This window comes from Sarcophilus harrisii, chromosome 2, assembly GCF_902635505.1.
Source record: "Sarcophilus harrisii chromosome 2, mSarHar1.11, whole genome shotgun sequence".
NCBI classification, from domain to species: domain Eukaryota; kingdom Metazoa; phylum Chordata; class Mammalia; order Dasyuromorphia; family Dasyuridae; genus Sarcophilus; species Sarcophilus harrisii.
Window position 1 is genome coordinate 609378973 of NC_045427.1, and position 18669 is coordinate 609397641.

Consider the following 18669-nt stretch of genomic DNA (forward strand, 5'->3'; position numbering starts at 1 on the left):
ACAAATTTGGTAATGAGGAGCACCTACCTTGCAGAATCTAGTAGCATGTTGGACATCTTTGGTCACTCCCTTTACAGTCTCCTTAAAGATTGAGAAGAAAAAGCATCCCCAGGTTTGACACCTGGCTTCCATCTTTTGGAAGAGTTAATAGAGGAAAGTATTTTCATAATATTAACTAAACCCCAAAGTAGCCAGGACAATGATAAAATGTTGTAGCTGGAGACAGAAGCCACTTGAGATTTATCAGTCCAAGTCAGATTGTCCAGGACTGCTTAGCTCTTTACACATTCAAATCATTTAAATTCAATGATTACACAACTTTGTAAAGTGTATTATCTCTCCCTACTACCTTATCCCTCACCATTTCCTGTGCTCTGAAAGTCTGTTTTCCTTCATAATGTCATTCCCAAATAATCCCACTTTTTAATTTGCTTTCAGTATCTTGAGCATTTTACAAATGTGCTGCATCCCAAACTGTTATATACTTATGTACATGTAACCTTAGTATTGTTCTTTGTGCATAAAACAATGGTCCCCTTAATCAAATGAGTTTTCTCATGTGCAAAACCATGGCTTTTCACTCTTTTCCATTCTCCCTAGTGCCTAACACAGATGCTTTGTATACAGTAGTTAAAACATGTTTTCTGAATCAGTTAGTACTTGATTGAAGCCCAGTATTAAATAAGATGCTTTATTCATGTTCATCATGTTCATCATGTTCATCATATTCCAGGAAGAATATCCCAATTGCTTGTTTTACAGTTATTGACTTGAAATGACTCCTTTTGCAATTCTTGCTAAAGGACTTTGAATGATTAACACAAGTGCTCTGTTTGAAAGAGACCCAGCTCAATCTACTTGGAAGAGAGAGCCTCAGCTAGCTGATGATGTGAATTAGGCCTTTTTATGGGTAATCCAAATCCCTAGGCTTGGATGTGTTCAGCACAGAGTTTGATCAAGTATGGCCACTGATAGTGGAAAGGGATCCAGACAAAAGTAATGGGAACAACTAAAAGTAATGGGAATGAGAAATGTCTGAAAAGCAAATGATAAAGGAGTAACTTTAAGGATAAGAATACTTTTCATAAGAAATAGATCACCTGCTTTCACCTGAATTAACAGATGCAAGAGATTTTTGGTAGTAGAATCAAATGGCTCTGGAAATTCAATAGGGTAGCACTATTAACAAAAATAAGAAGGGGCAGGTTTAGTGAAGACATCATGTAAACATGTCATTTAAAAAAGTAAATGACAATGTCTTAACCATGTGGGATGTGGAATTCAAGCCTGCCTTGAAGAGCTTGCCTTTGAAGATTATTTCTTTTTCTTCATTAAATTTTTTTTATTTTAAAAACATATGCATAGATAATTTTCAACATTCATTCTTGCGAAACCTTGTGTTCCAAATTTTTTCCCTCTCTTTCCCCTCACCCCCTTCTCTATACAGCAAGTAATCCAATATATGCTAAACATGTGCAATTCTTTTATACATATTTCTACAATTAGCAAATCACTTTTAATATTGGTTACTCCCATGACCTCATTGTCATCTCACTCAATTATTAGGCCCAAAATAAAAAATGGTGATCCTTCTATGAAGGCATGTGTCCATATATATATATATATATATATATATATATATGTATATTTATATATGAAAGTAGAAACAACACATTAAAAAAGTAAATTGAATAACAATATTTGAACTTGAACAAATACATTCAGAAGAAATCTGTACTAGAGGCAGAAACTAGAGGATTAAAGGAATCCCACTGATTTTTGAAGATAACTCAGAGAATCATATTCCAAAAAATAGTACTATTGCTAGAATAAGCCTTCAGCAATTGCCAATTGATATGCCTACTTTCTCTTCTCCATATTTTTTATAAATATGGTCTTTGGCTCTAGGGAGGATATCCTTGAAAAAAGTTGTGAGAAAGGAATAAAATGGCTTTCTCAAATAATTTTCTATAACAGACCATGTTTTCACATTCGAATATTTTATTGAAAAATGTGGAAAATATGCTATCTTTCTGTGATTCTTGTTCATTGATAACAAAACATAAACACACATATTTGACTCAATAGAGAAAAAAAGCAGCCTTAAAGGCTCTCCCTCTAACAAAGCAATTCCCAGGTATATGAAAAACCAATACAAGAATCCTGAGAAGATGGAACCACAGAAGTAATTATGTTCCATGATCATTTCATCATCAATATCAAATAAAGCATAAAAAGTGTTCTCCACTATCATGAAGGCTGTTTAGGAAGAAAAAAAATGGGACAATTCCCCAATCTTCCCTCCAGTTGTTCATAGTTGTAAATGATCATGTAATTATTACAGAGCACTCTTCCAGGAAATCCATTGCTATACAAAGGAGATCACTCTAAGAGACCACACAGGAAGAGACAAACAAACAATTCATATTGCCCAGATTATGACATATAGTTGGATGACAACCAAGATAACTCGTCCAGCACTGTAGCTGGACAATGAATTTGGTTCAGACATGAGTAAGAGTGGAATGCACTAGGATGTATTTAGGGAATTTGTTAGAGGTTTCAGTGATTTCCCATGTTTCTTTCCACCAAGAAAGTTCTCCTGGTAAGACTCCCTGGAAGTGAATCATGGAATAATGGCAAACCACAAAGAATACAAAGACCATCACAAGTGCTTGTGTTATGACTTGAGAAAGAGTGACAATAAAAGTTTTCATCAGCTATGTAGAACCATAAAAGAAGGTGGATTGGGTCATGTATCCAAAGCAATGATTTACATATAAATGTTGTGTACATGGCTCCTGCAAAATAAGAGACTCAAGATGGGTTTTTGCAAGTTTGATGGATCATCTGTAGAACGTTTGTGCCAGAATGTGGTCATGGATCACCCAAAACAAAGCGACATATGTAGGTCATGCTAATCACTGAGAGAAAGAGTACCCATGATAGTGAGGTCAGAAATATTGATGGATTTTTCAAGTCAAGTGTACCGGTTCCCCTCTCCTGTCCTTGGGGTGACGCTGAGGAGAGGAGGGTCTGCAATGGGCCACCTGCCAATTTGACAGTTGTGAGTGCTAATGGTATGAAGGAAATGGAATATGAAAGCAAAATGAAGTCAGACTAGGTTGGGCATGTCATTGCCAAATAAACGTTTCATGCAAAAGAATCGAGTCGCTTCACAGCTGAAAATGGAGTCTTTAAATAAGATAAAATAAAAGCGTTGCCTTAGCTTGTACCAGGTTCTGTAATGAAATACAGTTTTCCTAATATCCTGTGACCTGAATTTCTCCCTGCTTTACGGATGCTATTCCTTGATGTACAAACCTGTATTTTCTCCAGTCAGCATTCCATGATGGCTGTCAAAATACAGGCCATGTATTATGCATATAGCATTACCGATTTAAGGTGTTTACTTGTCAAGTTGAAGAAATTCAAAAACGTCATATTCACTGAATCCGCATGGCTGTCACTGGGAGTTTTTCATGCCTTTGAATGAAACTTTTGATGAAAACAGTTCAGGTTTTCCCTTCACTTTTCCAGATGACGGAAATAGAGAGCTTTTTAAATCCATGTTCTGGGTTATACACTTGGCTGAAAACACATATTTTCCATGAGTCTAGAAGAATGGACATAGAAGTTCTCCCTAGTTTCCGCAACAAAGAAGCCATATTGTCTTTCAAAAAGAGAACTGATTGTCTTCGAAATGTTAAAATGAGATGCAATCAGGAAAAAAAAATTAAGTGAAGCCAAAGATTTTTCTTTCCCTCTGAAACTATGAAACACAGTTATGTCCAGGAGAAAGAAAAAGTAAAATCTTATCATTTTGTGGTATAGGAGATAGTGATGGGTTTGATCTGGAAGGCCTGAGTACAAATTCCACTTATTAACTGTGTAAATCTAAAATGAAACTTCATAAACTTTAAAGTGATCATTAAATATTAGCTAGTTTTGTTGGTATTATCATTATTATTATTATCATTTATTTCAATTCATCTCTTTTGTACTTCCAGACCAAAATGCAATATTGCAGCCCTGGAAATTTTTTTTTCTCTAGATTCAGTTTCTTTTTTTGGAACATAAAGAGATTTGATTCAGTTTCTATGAGCTGTTTTAGCTCTAGGAGACTATGCTTCCCATAAAACTCCAGATATCTAAAAACCAACCTCATCTTTATCTCATTATGTCACTTTGAAAAGACAATTTGGCAAAAGCAGGAAGCTGATGATAAAATAACCTTCTGGGCATATTTGAAGTTGATGTATCTAGAGGTAGTTCATACTAGGTGTTTAGTTCTTTGACCTGGACACCTGGGAAAATAGCAAGTGATCTCTCATTCCCAAGCATCTAGTTCATTGGTTATTTTATGCAGCACTCTGCTATGGAGATAGGTGGGGAGACACACAAAGTTAATGCAAACACTGCCATCATACCTGCCCTCTGTGTGAATGGGAGCAAATCAGCACTTACTGAATTAAGCTAACAGTAACATTTACCATATGCTGCCCTCTGTAAAATTAATTTCAGGTGAATAAAAATTCTTCCCGCCTTGCTTAGTACTTACTCTAAGAAATTACAAAAGTCACATCAACTGGCCATTGAGCTTTCCTAGTAGCCTAAAAATGTTCTCATTTTTCTTATCTACATACATTTCACATAGCCCTGACTAATATTTGTACAATGTATATTCAATGTTAATGACTGAGACCAATAACTACTACTATCACGAAATTTAAAAGCAGAAATCAAACTGGCTACTTTCCAAATTGATTATGCTCAGAAATCCCACAGGACAAAGTCAGTGTGTAAATTTGAGAGTTCACTATAGTTTTGAGTAGCAAAAGTCATTGTCAATCCCTATCTCAAATCTTTTAAGGTAGTGAACATGATTTTTTTTAAAGGAAGAAGAAAGAAAAATAGGGGGTGGGAGAGTTAGGAAGAAATGTGGGGAAAGAAGAGAAGGAAGAAAGGAGAACCAGGTGAGAAGAAAGAAAAGAATGGAATAAAATAGAGTATAAAAAAGTAGTGGGAAAGAATGACAAATGGATGAGAGGGAGGGGGAAAAATGAGGATGCATGAAGGCAAAAAATGGAGGGAGGGAAGGAAAGGAAGAAATGGAGGGGAAAAGGAGGATGGTGAAGGTGGGAGGAGAAGAATGGAAAAAGAAATAATTAATTGAAAATTTGTTCCTAGAAGGTAAATAGAGTTCCAATGTCAAAAATAGATTTTTGGTGGATGATCTGACTTGTTAATTCATCACGAGTTCATGAATGATATTCTTTCGATTGGCATTCTAATACCCAAGAATTATCTTGGATGGTAAAATCAGGATCTGAAAAGGTCTCAAAAAGCTAAAATAGTAGGCCAAACCTTTGATAATATTTATTTCAAAATTATTAATTAACAAACTTGCTCCAAACCTATGATTTCACTCCTGTGTGAAATGCCTGGTGAAGAAAACATTTCTTTGTGTCTTATAGTCCTATATAAAATTGCTTGGGATGCTGAGAAGAAAAGAAACTTTTCTGGTAAATAGCAGGCAAAATACACAGAGAGAGAAGACTCAACATAACTTTTTTTTTGTTTCTAAGAATATATTTCAATTCACTAGGTCACATTTCCTCCTTATTTAAAAAAGATAAATAGTCTTGACCTTGGTTTTAAAATGATGACAGGTCATTGACCTGAGAATAAAGAGACCTGAACACTAATTGAAGTTTTACTAATATCTCATCACTTCTGGGCATTATAGCCTTTTAATATTACAAACTATATTACTTTGGTTAAAGTCACATAACCATTCTTCCCCATACTTTTTTCATCTGTATTGTGAGGAAGGTGAAACAGATGGTTCTTAAGTCTTTTAGAAAGTCAATAATCCTACAAAAATTAAAATTACCACAGGAAAATAAAAGAAGGGGTAACATTCATTCTAGATGAGAAAGATTTTCTGCTTAAGAAAAAAGATACAGATCAGCTGGTCATACTGGAGCACAAGATAAATCTGAATTTGCAATAAGCTTACAGAATTTGGTCAGAAAACTTTTCATGCAACAATGACTCAGGGGATCTGGGTGCAGGGTTAAATCAATATGAAGACCATCATGGCCTAGTAGCCAAACAGGAAATGCAGTCTTAGATAGGCTGTGGAACAAGGAAAATGTACTCTGCCCTGGTCTGGCGTACAGATGTTGTATTTTAAGAAGCATTTTTGACAAACTGGAGAAGGTTCGTGGAAGTCCAATTAGAAGGATGGGGGGACTTGAAATTGCATTATACATGCATTGGATGAAAGAACTGAGGAAAACTAGTCTGAAGAGGAGGCAACATGGGAGAAATATAACCATCTTTAAATATATGAAAGATTGTCTAGTAGAAAAGGTATTATAATTTGCTTGATCCCAAAGGTAAACTAGGATGAGTGGGTAGAAATTATAAGAAGGCAATTTTCAGCTACTTATAGAATAAGGAAAACTTCTTTGATGATTAGGACTGTGCAAAAACTTGAATAGACTACTTCATGAGGTAATGAGGTTTATATTACTGGAGGTCTCTAAGCAGAACCTGTATTTTTAGATATTGTAGGAGAGATTCATGACATTCTATCTTATTCTAGGATTCTAGGATTCTTTTAGCTTATATATTTCATATGCCTAAGGAATCATTTATTTTATTTTAGTCAACACTGGGTCTTTTGATAGCATTTCCAGACAATTACACTGATTGATTTAGTGTAATCAATTGGTTTTATAACAACTTTTTATTAAGCTATATCAGATTTCAGTAGTATCCAGAATTATATCATAAGTCAATTAAAACTGTTTGTGTCTTTATCCTTTAAAATATTCCTCAGAGGAGACCCTGGATGTGCTGATATTTTTTGTCACTCAAATTTATTTTAACCTCTAATTACCGATTGGTTTTCACTGTGCTTTTTATTCAATCCCTTATGTTTTAATTCTTCCTAATTCTCCATTCTCTCCTGTCTCCCAGGATTCACACCACCAGGAATGGACAGGTCCTCCCCAGACAACAGTCCAGTCCATGGGATGTTACGTCAGCCATCCATCACAACTGGGGTTAACATCCCCATCATCACTGAACTAGGTAAGGGGATTAATTTGCAACCCCTTCTTTCTCCTTCACACGGGGAAGGAGGAGATAGGCCCACTTCCATGCCTTCTCTCTTTTTGGAAAACAGCCCAGCATGAATAGAGACAGTTAGTGTGAATGTGTGAGAAAGCTACATGACTTGTTGTTGGGATTGGGGGAAGTGCTGGAAGGCTGAGAAAGCCTCCATTTCAATAAAGCCTGGACCCCCACTTCTTTCTTATTGGGATCTTTACTGGAAATACAGCAGGGGAGCATTTTTAGTGTTGAGTCCTATCCCATTTTCTATAATGGTTTGCTAAGCTAGTCATAGCCCCAAGGGAGCATCTCTTCTGGGTATCACAGCAATAAAATAATAGGTAAATTCTCCCACCTTTGAAAGAAATTTAAGATCATTCAGTCATAGAACTGGGTGAGTTGGAGAAGCAGATTCATTCTTCCCAAGGATAATTGACTGGAGTTTATTCTCTATACACAAGCTATAGTTGATGCCAAGGGATTATAGCATTTTAAGAAAGAGGACTTGGACTCTTTGGATGTGACAATTAAAAGAACCACTACTGAGTTCTGGGTGGCCAAAGGCGAACTAGCAAAACCGTTGAACTGCTTCCTAAGCCTCCCCCGCAACTGCAAGTACAACTGGGGGCCCTTTATCCTTTTCCCTTAGTATTTTATCTCTCTGACTCCCTCCCTTTTTTCTGTCTCTGTACTTTCTTTCCCTTTCCCTCCCCCACCCCAAATTGTTATACCCTATTAGCGAAGCCTGGCAAACTTCTGCCTTTGGTTTCAATCAATCAGGAAAAAAACAGTGGGACGCACATTCTCATGATAACCGAACTGGGTAAGAAGTACCGTTTGCCTTCACGTCGGTCTTTTGTTCTCTCTTTGGTGCTCCAGCTCTCATCAGCTTGTTCTTTCTTTCTCTGGCTGTAACAGAGAGGCTACCCTCATGGCGCTGCTTTGAATGTGTTTTATTTGCGGCTCTGGTTGGAATCAACTGTCATGCTCTGGCCTTTCTTAATGATTTTCCTTTTTTATTTTTTTTTCCCACCCAGCATCTATAAACCTTTGATCACGCCCGGCTGACCTGGCAGCTGTTTCCATAGCATCTTCACACCAATTCATTTTCTTTGGCCTGGGCCTTTTTTTTTTCCCCTAGCACATCTCCCTGCCCTCCCTCGTCTTCCCTCCTCCAAGCCCCCCACCCTTTTCTCTTTTATTTTTTTCTTCCAACCTTCTGTCAGCTTGACTGACATATCTTCACAGCTCTCATAGGAAGTCAAAGAAGAAATATAAAAATTTCAAAATACAAAACCTAAGATTGTGCCTTCCCTCCAGCTGTTTATTTTTCTTTGTTCTGACTTGATTCGCCTCTTTTACTAGCTCTTGTCTCAGATGCCCAGTTTGGAGGCTATTGAGACAGTGGAGCTCTGGGGAGACCCTTTCTACCTGAAGCCAGATTATCAGAAGGGTTGAAAGTGTTAGATTAACTAGCCACCATAGTAGAACACTGTCCCAATAGTCTGACCCTCCCTGGTCCAGAGAGCTTCTGAAAAATTCAGAATAAAGTCTCATCAGAAAGATAAAATTGTGAAGTCACAACTAAATTTGTCAAATTCATATATGATTCCCCATGACTTGGTCAATGACACTATGGACCCAGTTGAGTAACAATAAGTGTCAGAATGGGGGATTGGTCTTATGAAGCAGACAGATGGAGTCGGTAAAAGTGCTGGGGAAAATCACCTCCTTCAAATGGCAAATGAAACTCACAATCCATTTTCTTGGCCCCCCAATATATTTCAGAACAAGAGAGCTTTTAACACAGTAATCTTGCTTGTAAGGTGTCCAGAAGCAGAGGAATAAATTGTCAGCCATTCAGCACTGCATTATTGTAGATGTGACTATTTATCAGAACAAAACTCTCTCAGGTCAAAAGTAAAGTATCTCTGTTTTGTGTGTGCAACTGTGGGATGGATGGAGTCTAATATTTACAGAATTTTCCTGAGAGCTTCACTCTCTAAATTGTCTGTCACACAATCTCAGGACTATAAGCCTTCAGAGGTCATATGTCCAAGCCCCTATCCTAGGAGAAAGAGCACCCAAGTGAAGAAGGGATTTGCTAGCCTGGCTCTGAAGATTTCATTCAAAATGATTCTACCTCTCTCAATCTGTAACTATGTTTCTCAGTCTTCATGATCAGTAATTACTCTTTATATCCACAACATCTCATGTGTCAGAGTTGAAGCCCATTACTCCTTGTTTTAGCCATAATAACACCTGACATTTCTATAAGGTAATCTTAAGAGTTTACAAAGTACTTTCATGGCCATTATCTCATTCAATACTCATGACAAATCTGTAAGATAGTAACCCATATGGTCTCATCCCCATTTAACAGATGACAAAAGTGATCCTCAGAAAGGGTAAGTGACTTCTTGAAGGTCCCACAGGTAATAAGTGACAAGTATCATTTGAACTTAGGTCTGCTGACTCCATAGTCCTAGATCGCTTTCACTATCCTCATCAGGAAGGGAGAGAAAATGATTACTACTTTTATGCCATCATGCTTTGTATATCTGAAAATAATAATTTAATCTCTCCTTTCAGCCTTCTTATCATAAAATTATTGCTCCAAAATCAATTAAATTCATCAGTTGCTTGCCATGTGCTAAGAATATTCTTTTAGCTTTTCTTTAGAAATCCTATTTTTCAAGTATTTAAAAGCCCCCCAAATCTCTCCTCTGACAATTTCCCAGCTTCAATTTTTTCTATATCCCTTTAAAATTGTTGAGCTGGGTGTAAAGTTTTATTTAGAGTCTGCCCAGTGCTTTGTGGATTTTCTAAGAACTCTTTTTATGACTTAAATATTCCAACATCCATAAGAGAACAGTTGGCTGTAAGTCAATCATCTTCATTAATGAATTATTTCTACAAATCCAGCATTTCCTTCTCCTTAGGATTTAGCAGTGCCTCCTGATCACTTTCTAGGCAAATATATAATAACCAGTGATCATCCAGAGTGCCCCCATTCAAATGATGGTTTTATTTTTATCAGATTTTATCATTGAATAAAGTAAAGTTGGGAAATTGTCAGTTGAGAGATTTGGGGACTTTTAAATACTTGAAGTTGAAAGGATCTGTGTAGTGAATGGGTATCTCTGTACCTTACTGTAGGAAAACAAATTTGATCTTTAAAAGTTTACTCTATGTTCTTATCCTCCCTGTCTTTTTACTTTCTTCTATCCCATACAGAAAAGATAAGGTAATAGTAGTTTTTCATAGAAAGAATTTTCTTTTTACCAGTTACAGCAATGGAGAAAAGGGAAAAAATGCCGAGGAGAAGGGTTGCTGCTGGTGAGGTTAGGAAGGCATCAGGAACTTTAACTTTTATCTTACTTTCATACATATGTACACACACATACACATATACATATATGTGCATATATACTCCTAGACAAATGTTAATTCCCAGAGTCACATTGGGAATTGACATCAATTTTTTATTTAATCTTTACTAAGTTGAGTACATCTCTATGATGTGATCAGTCAGTCTTCACCTTCATTTCTGGAGAGTCTTTAATGGCCACATAAAAGATGGCTTCGATGTTTTTAAAGAGAATTAAATAAGAGAGTAAAATCATTTAGGAAAGGAAAAAGAGAGCTTGAATCAGCCCATGTAATTGAAAAACCACACATTTCCTACTTGATGAGAAACATAACATCTTGATATTTTGCTCTGGAGTTGATAATATCATTGTCAGTAAACCTTTAGCTAGTGCCCAGTAAAATGCAAACTCTTTGAGGACAGAATCTTTTTCATTTTTGATGTGAAGAATACTAGGGTCTTGGCAAGGCAGGAGTGTGGCAACTATTGATATCTCAAAATCATCTGCTTGCATGATGAACTCTTAACTCATCCCCATTTGGGGGTCCCACATTATTTCATTTGTTAGTAGTAAACTATCCCAGTTTATGCCTCTGTATTGAAAGCCATTATTTGTCTGAGCAAGAATTCAATCAGTCCAAAGACATGGATCCTACGTTCTCCCTACAAGAGTGTCTTGCTTCTTACCATTAATTCTAGAATCGTCTCAGAAAAAATTATTCCCACTCTTTTGAGTCCCTTTGATGTCAGCCAAGGGGCTTACCTCATAAAAAAAGAGCTACAATCTCCCTTTTCCCCCCTCACTTCTACCCTTGCAGCTCCAGGATTCATATTCCCCCTCCATTTTAACTTCATCTCTAGTGCCATCAAAGAGACTGCTTATTGCCTCTATGCCATTATAATGCCAGGCTTTATTTATTTATTTAGCTTAGCTTAGTTCACAAGACTGGACATTGATCACTAATTGATGTCTTATGGCTTTTCTAGTGAATGATACTAATGTTCAGTTTTTGGACCAAGACGATGATGATGACCCAGATACAGAGCTGTATCTCACACAGCCATTTGCATGTGGGACAGCCTTTGCCGTTAGTGTCCTGGACTCACTCATGAGTGCGGTAAGTAAGAAAATCCCATCCCTTCCTCCACATTTTGTGGGAAACCCCAACCAAAAATACTGATATAGACAAATGAAAGGGGAGTTTTTGAAAAGACCAAAGAGAATCCTAAATTTTGTCAGAAGATAGAAGAATGGAATGCTAATAGTTTAATAGAAAGAAAATTGGATTGGGAATCAGAGGAAAAGAATTCAGATTATGGCAGCATTACTACCCATTTTGTGTAGTCATTTAAATTCCCTGGGGTTCAAATTCATTATCTGCTAAAAGTGGGAGCTGGAGTAGAAAATGACCTTAGAAGATCCTTTCAATTTGAAAACCATAAGTCTTTTAATGGGTTGTGCTTTTTTAGCCCATCACAATACATTTAAGAATCAAGGTATTTGCTTGCTTAAGATGGAAGAACAAAAGTTTCAGTTTGATCAAATTATAGATAACTTATAAATTCTTGTTTGCCCTTTTTTATACAAACAAAGATGTCAAAACAGACTAGGGTTATGAAATATTTCGTTAGAATGAAAGCAATAGTTTTATTGTCCATTAAAATTTCATTGTTGATGATCATTAATTCATAATTTGTGAGAAATGGAGTATGAGGTAAAACCAAGTTTATCTTTGTAATAGTTGTGCACAAGAACACAAATTAATAAGCAGGGGAAAATTCCCTTTTTCATATGACTTCACTGATACCAAGTACATTGGAAGACTGGTAGTCAAAAGTGATTATTCAATGTGTTGATAATTGTAAAACAAAACAAAACAAGACAAAACAAATCAAAAACAAAAACACAAAGAAAGAAAAGAAAAATTAAGGTGAAAAGAATAAAAGAAACAGAAAGATTATTTAAGAGAATTAATATAAATTGCATATTGTGAGGGGGAAATATTTAACCTACCTGAGAGAAAATGCTATTATTATTGTCAAAGAGTTTTGAAATACACACATATAAAAATATACTAATTACAATTATTTCAGCAAAATAGATTTGTCGGCAAACAAAAAACATGTTCAATTTCCCCATGCATCAGAAAAAGAACTACAATTTAAAACAAAAATTTCAGTTTAAATTTTTTGTTCATTCTACCTTTTTTATAGAATAATAGATCATAGGATTAGAGTTGAAAGGAACTTGAGTCTAACTCTCTCAGTTGACAGATGAGGAAATTGAGTATCAGATATATTATTAACTTACTCAGGATCATACAGCCAGTGTTTGAGCTAAGATATGAGTTTGGATATTGTTGATTTTATGTTCAACACTCAGTTCACTCAAAACAAAATTTCTTGTGGTTGATAGATTGTTAGTGTTTCTTCTCCCTGACTTCCTATAGTTCTGTTTCTCTTGTCAATCTCCAAGTCCAAAAACTCTGCCATCTTGCTCTACTGGATTGCATTAGAAACTTCTCCAGGAACAAAAATAGAGAGTTCACTGGTCCTAGTTTATCCACACCTGAAAAAGCCGGAATTAATGAGGGAGGCTGCAGAAACAGTTCAAGATAAGCTCCATTAAATAGATCTAATATACAGCACCTCTGGTTCAAAAATTATTTCTGTAATTCATTCCTTTGGAAAACTCATTTTTCATCTGATCTTGATACAGAAAATCATTTATATTATGGGAAGATTAAAATGTTTATAGATGACTTTACTTTAGAGCTTTGAATAACACTATTAAAATTTTAAAGAGCAAAACTATAAAAGGACCCATGCCTTTAGATAAGTATTCTTCAGATTTTTTTCCCCCAAATTACTCTGTAGCAAAGATGGGAATGCAGGTGTTCAGTCACGTCCAACTTCTCATACAGAAGTTCATGGGAATCTATGTGATGATGTTAGTGCTATGTATGTGTGATCTTGTGTGAATGATAAGTTCTTTAGGATTTAAGTCACATCACTGTCTTCATCATCAGAAGTTTTTTAAACTTTCCAAATTGGATCATTTGATTGAATATTTCTGTTTCCAAACTTTCATGGCCAGAGACTTTTGGAGAGAACGAAATAAGTATGATAATAAGTGTCACAGGTTCAGTGCTTATGTTCAGATGGGAAATCTATGTCCATGTATTTAAAATGTGTTCCATGACAGGATAGGGATCAAACCTGTGATTTCATTAGCATAGGAAACTTCTGGGAGAAAAAATTCTCTCTAACAAACAGGTAAGTACTTTCTCTATCTCATGAGAAAGTTCTATATAAAATAAAACTTAACTTTTTTTTAGTATTTCCAGTGGCAATCTATGGACCCATTCTTATAATGAGATTTGTAAAAACATAAGATTACAGAATAAGTCAATTATATTGCCATTCAGTTATTAAAATATACAACAACATGTACCCCAGGCTGAGAACTTCTACTATTGGATCATAAATTTAGAGTCCTGGAGGGAGTTTTAGAAGTCATAAAATCCAACCTCTTCATTTTACAGAGGAGGAGACTGAGTCACAAAAGGCAAATGAATTGTCATGGATTACATAGCTCTAAATTCTGAGGTGGGATTGGGAATCCAAGTCTTCTTAACCACTGCACTATTATGTGATATTTCCATTGTGAATTTTTCTATGGTCTCAGTTGGTAGGCATTTATAGATAAAATATCCTGAGAATCCTATCTTTTCTTCTGTCCTGAAAGAAAGAGGAGGCAAAACCCTACAAGAGACTCTTTTTAAAAATAATGTGAATAATTTTTAATGGAAATAGGTTTAACTTGATTTGCCCACTGCTATCCAATCTGTGTATTACTCATCTAAATACCATCCAGGTATTGTTTGAGGCTAGATTCTCATTGCTTAGAGTGCAGAAGTTCGAAAATGAGGCCTCAGAATTGTGCTTGGTTCAACTGATAGCAGATTTTGGAAAAAAAAAAGCAACACAACAGAAAAAACACATCAGCTGTAAATAACTCAATTCATTTTTTGTATAGTTTTTTTTTCTTCTTCCTTTTCTTTATGATAAGACTGGGGTTTACTCAAGTAATGAGAAGAGCTGTTGTAATTAAAAACAGCTAAGAAAAAAAAATGGAGGGAAATTATACAACATGAGTGAAAGCTTTCCATACAATGGGAACCAGAGAGAGAGAGAGAGAGAGAGAGAGAGAGAGACAGAGAGAGAGAGAGAGAGAGAAAGAGAGAGAGCACACATTTTAGCTTAGGCAGCCGTTTACAAACAACACTGAAACGCAATTCTATTTAGATGTCGATGATCTTTTTTCCCCCCTCTTCTCCAAACTGCCATTTAATCAGGTGTCTAAACACTCACAGAATATTGTCCCTCATAATTCAACTCCTGCTGCTCACTGCCTCATTTATGGAACGAATAATCTTTCTATTCATCACAGCCATTCCTGGAATAACAGATAGGGATGCTACGGATGCCATGTCATGATGCTGTGCAAATCAACAGCACAAATACCTCATGAGAGAGAATAATTACGTTTATGCCTAGATAGCTCTGAGAAGAACATCACAATTTGGAAAAACATTCTTCAAGCTGAAGTCAGGATACTATTCACAGGGCAGCTGGGAGGAAGTTTATAGTAATTGATCACTGGGGCCAGACAACATAGTACCATACTGTCCTTTCTTCCCATTGAGCCCTATTGCTGATGCTCAAGGTTAATTTGACCCATAGTTTGCCCATAGTTTTTCCTAGAAAAAGTGGCTGAAGGAGCAAAACCTGCCTCTGGATTCTATCATCCATTGTTTTCAAATGTCATCTATCAATATTCTTTCTTACATAAACTCTGATTTTTATCATAACCAAGGTGGGAAGCAAAAGGAAACCTTTTCCACCCAGTATTGGCAATATTATCCTATGTGCCCAAATCCCATTTGTCTCTAGTCATCATTTAACTTCTGAAATTCAATTCTCACCAAATTCTTGACTTAAACATCCAGTCTTGGTTCCCTTATGATAGTAGCTGGGAAGAAAAAATAATAATAATAAACTAATATTATTGTCTTACAAAATCAATGGCTTGATACCAAGTCTCTATTTAATAACTGATATTTAGTGATTTGAAATTCCTTAAATATATTATATATATATATATATATATATATAATATATCATGTCATATGAACTTTAAAATAAGCATACAAGGTAAAATGTTACAGGTATCATTATTCCCATTTTCTAAATGTAGAAACCAAGGCTCATAGAGGCTAAGGAATAATGTGGGATTTGAACCTGAATCATGTCCACTATATCATGTTATCTCCCCATGGTCTAGAATGATAGATACAAGTGCTACGGAAACAATGCCAGACCTGGAGTTCAAATCCAAATTCTAGTACTTTCAAGCCATTGTCCCCCAAAGTAGTTTAATCTTCATCCCCCGAGAAACAGTTTTCTCAGCTGTGAAATGAAAGATTTACTCTAAGTGATATAAATTCTTTTTCAACTCTAAATCTATTATTTTGTTATTCTATGCCTCAGTTTCCTTCTCTAGCATCCCTATCTGTTATTCCAGAAATGATTGTGATGAATAGAAAGATTATTTGTTCCATAATGAAATGGAGATAATTAGCATCCTTGAATCTTGCTCACAAAATTGCAGTACACAAAAAGATCATCATGAATTTTACACACTTGAAAGTATTTTGAGAATAAAGTTATTATATGTAATATGATGTTTAATATAGAATTATACATAAACTATATAATTATCATCATCATCATCATCATCACATTGAATTGGCCATTCTACTTTTATGCTCCAATTCAGTGAAGTAATGTAAAACAGGACATCCTTGTTTATTAATTAATGTGTGCTTTAAAAAGAAGCAGTATTTGTGGCCTTCAGAGGAATCTGCAAAAATTGAGCCTCAGAAGATTCAGAGCCAATATAGAATGCCCCCAAATCTTTATGCCATTTAAGACTTTAATAACTTAAAAAAGACTATATAGAGAGAGTTCACTTTTTATATACTCTAGTTGTTTCCTAGGTAGAAATCTGTAGCACTCTGGACATTAATAGTCCAGCCAGAATGAGCAAGGCTGCACATTGTTCAGGGAAGAAACAAGCAGCATTTACAGTTAATATTCCTAGACACTAATGCTAATGAGTTTGAGTTTATGCGTATGTATGTGTATGTATGTATTTAATGAAGATCATTTTTATAGTCAGACTAAACTGGAACCCTGCCCCCTTCTTACAAAATACATAAACCAAAAAAAAAAAAGATGTACATTGGCTCAGTCTCTAGAATTCGTACATTGGAACACGGAAGCTTCCCTTTATGGAAGAACAGTGGTTATTTTATTCCCTAAGCATTTAAGAATCATCACAAATGCTTCATGGAACACTAGTAATATCACAAAGAGTTATTCAAATTTTAAAATTAAATTTTATTTTTTCCAATTAACAATAATTTATTTTCTCCCCTTCAATATCCCTGTTTCTTCTTTGACCCACCCCAATGAGATGGGGACTTTAAAAAAAAACTTTGTAAAAATATGAAAACTCAAGCAAAAAGTAAATTTTCACATTGATCCTGTGCAAAAATCTTGAATCCATCATGTCTCTTTTAGGAGGTGGGTAGCATGCTTCAAAATAATCTGCTTCTAGCTTCATGGCTATTATGTTAATCAGTTCTTAAATCTTTCAGTTTTGTTTATTTTACAATGTTATTATTGTATAAATTGTTGTCCTGGCTCTTCTCACTCCATTCTGTATCAGTTTGTTCAAGTCTTCCCAACTACTCAAACAGAAATTCTCCCATCTCCTTCCTGTGCAGAGCAAAGCAGGCAATTTCCACTGAATTCATATTTTAATCAAAAAGTGCCTCTTTTGCATTCTTTCTTTTTACCTTCTTAGACTTGCACAAAAATTCAGGTGCTTATGTTCTGGTTTCAGTTCTTTTACTTCACTTCCTTGAGCCTCAGTCTTACAATTATAAAATGGGAATGATATTAAGCATCCCCCTCAAACTCCTAAGGATATGAAACTTAGGGTAAAAATACTATTGAAGAAAAGCCCTAATATGTAGAAAATGACTTCATTATGTATTGTCTTTTTTCCTACAAAAGATTGAAATTATTTTTGAGGGGGGAGTATCTTTAAAACAATGAACACTCAGCACACAGAGAGGGTAAAAACAGGAAGAAATAGAAGAAATAAAGATTTACCTGAAAGTATAATTATCAAAATAATATATTAAGGAGAAGAAATCATATAACCAGGCTTTCCCCATGAGAACAGGACAAAGTTTGCCTCTTGGCCAAGTTTATAGTTTGCATAGAGTCAATCATTGCATCAGCCTTTAGATTCTGCCATCCAGATATTGTCATAACTTTTGAGAGTTAGAAGGAACCTAAATAGTCATCCAAGAGTCCAACCTCTACATAAAAGGAATCCCCAGTATCCCTAATCCAAAAAGTAGCTCTTGCCCGTTCTTGGTTCTGCCCTATTGGGGCAAAAATAAGGACGATCATATTTCTTCCCCTTCTGTGACATCTTTTCAAATATTGGAACACTTTTCCTTGAGATTTTCTTCTTCTGGGTTAAAAATACCCAATTCCTTAAGTTTCCCTTCATATGACAAGGATTCAGTGTTGCTCACTATCCTTCTTGTTCTTCACTGAACATTTGCCAGCTTACCAACATCCTTCTTAAGCCACAGTGTCCAGAATTCACATTTTTATATGGTACTTTTATATTACAATACTTTTTATATCACACACATACATACATATTCACATATGTATATAATACTTCATTAGCATTTATGTAGTGTATAGCCATTTTCACAATAAATATAGTGCAATAGAAAAAAATACTGGGTCTATAGTCATAGAACCTGGGTTTATTATACCTACCTCATTTAGTTGTGAAGATCAAAGGATATAACCTATATAAAGTACTTTATAAACATCAAAATAATTATATAAATTCTAGATATCATTTCGTCATCATCATTTCCCTCCCTGTCAGATTTTGGGTAGTTTACTCCATCTCTGTGCCACAGCTTTCTGTTCTATAAAATGAGGAGTTTGGATTTCTCTGGACATATGATTCTATGATACTCAGTCCTGTGAAGTAGGAAATATGACTATTA

General features: G+C 35.4%; 1 protein-coding gene and 1 long non-coding RNA gene across 2 annotated transcripts in view; one reads left to right on the top strand and one right to left on the bottom strand.

The window, feature by feature from the left end:
- The window catches only part of KCNMA1 (potassium calcium-activated channel subfamily M alpha 1), an 887197-nt gene that overhangs the window by 845938 nt on the left and 22590 nt on the right, over positions 1 to 18669 (top strand). Inside the window, 3 exon segments of the mRNA XM_031949466.1 lie at positions 6991 to 7104; positions 7865 to 7948; positions 11483 to 11613. Of these exon segments, the coding sequence (XP_031805326.1) occupies positions 6991 to 7104; positions 7865 to 7948; positions 11483 to 11613 (329 nt within the window).
- LOC105751163 overlaps positions 1 to 18669 on the bottom strand; it is a 103380-nt gene that overhangs the window by 34143 nt on the left and 50568 nt on the right. The window lies entirely within an intron of this gene.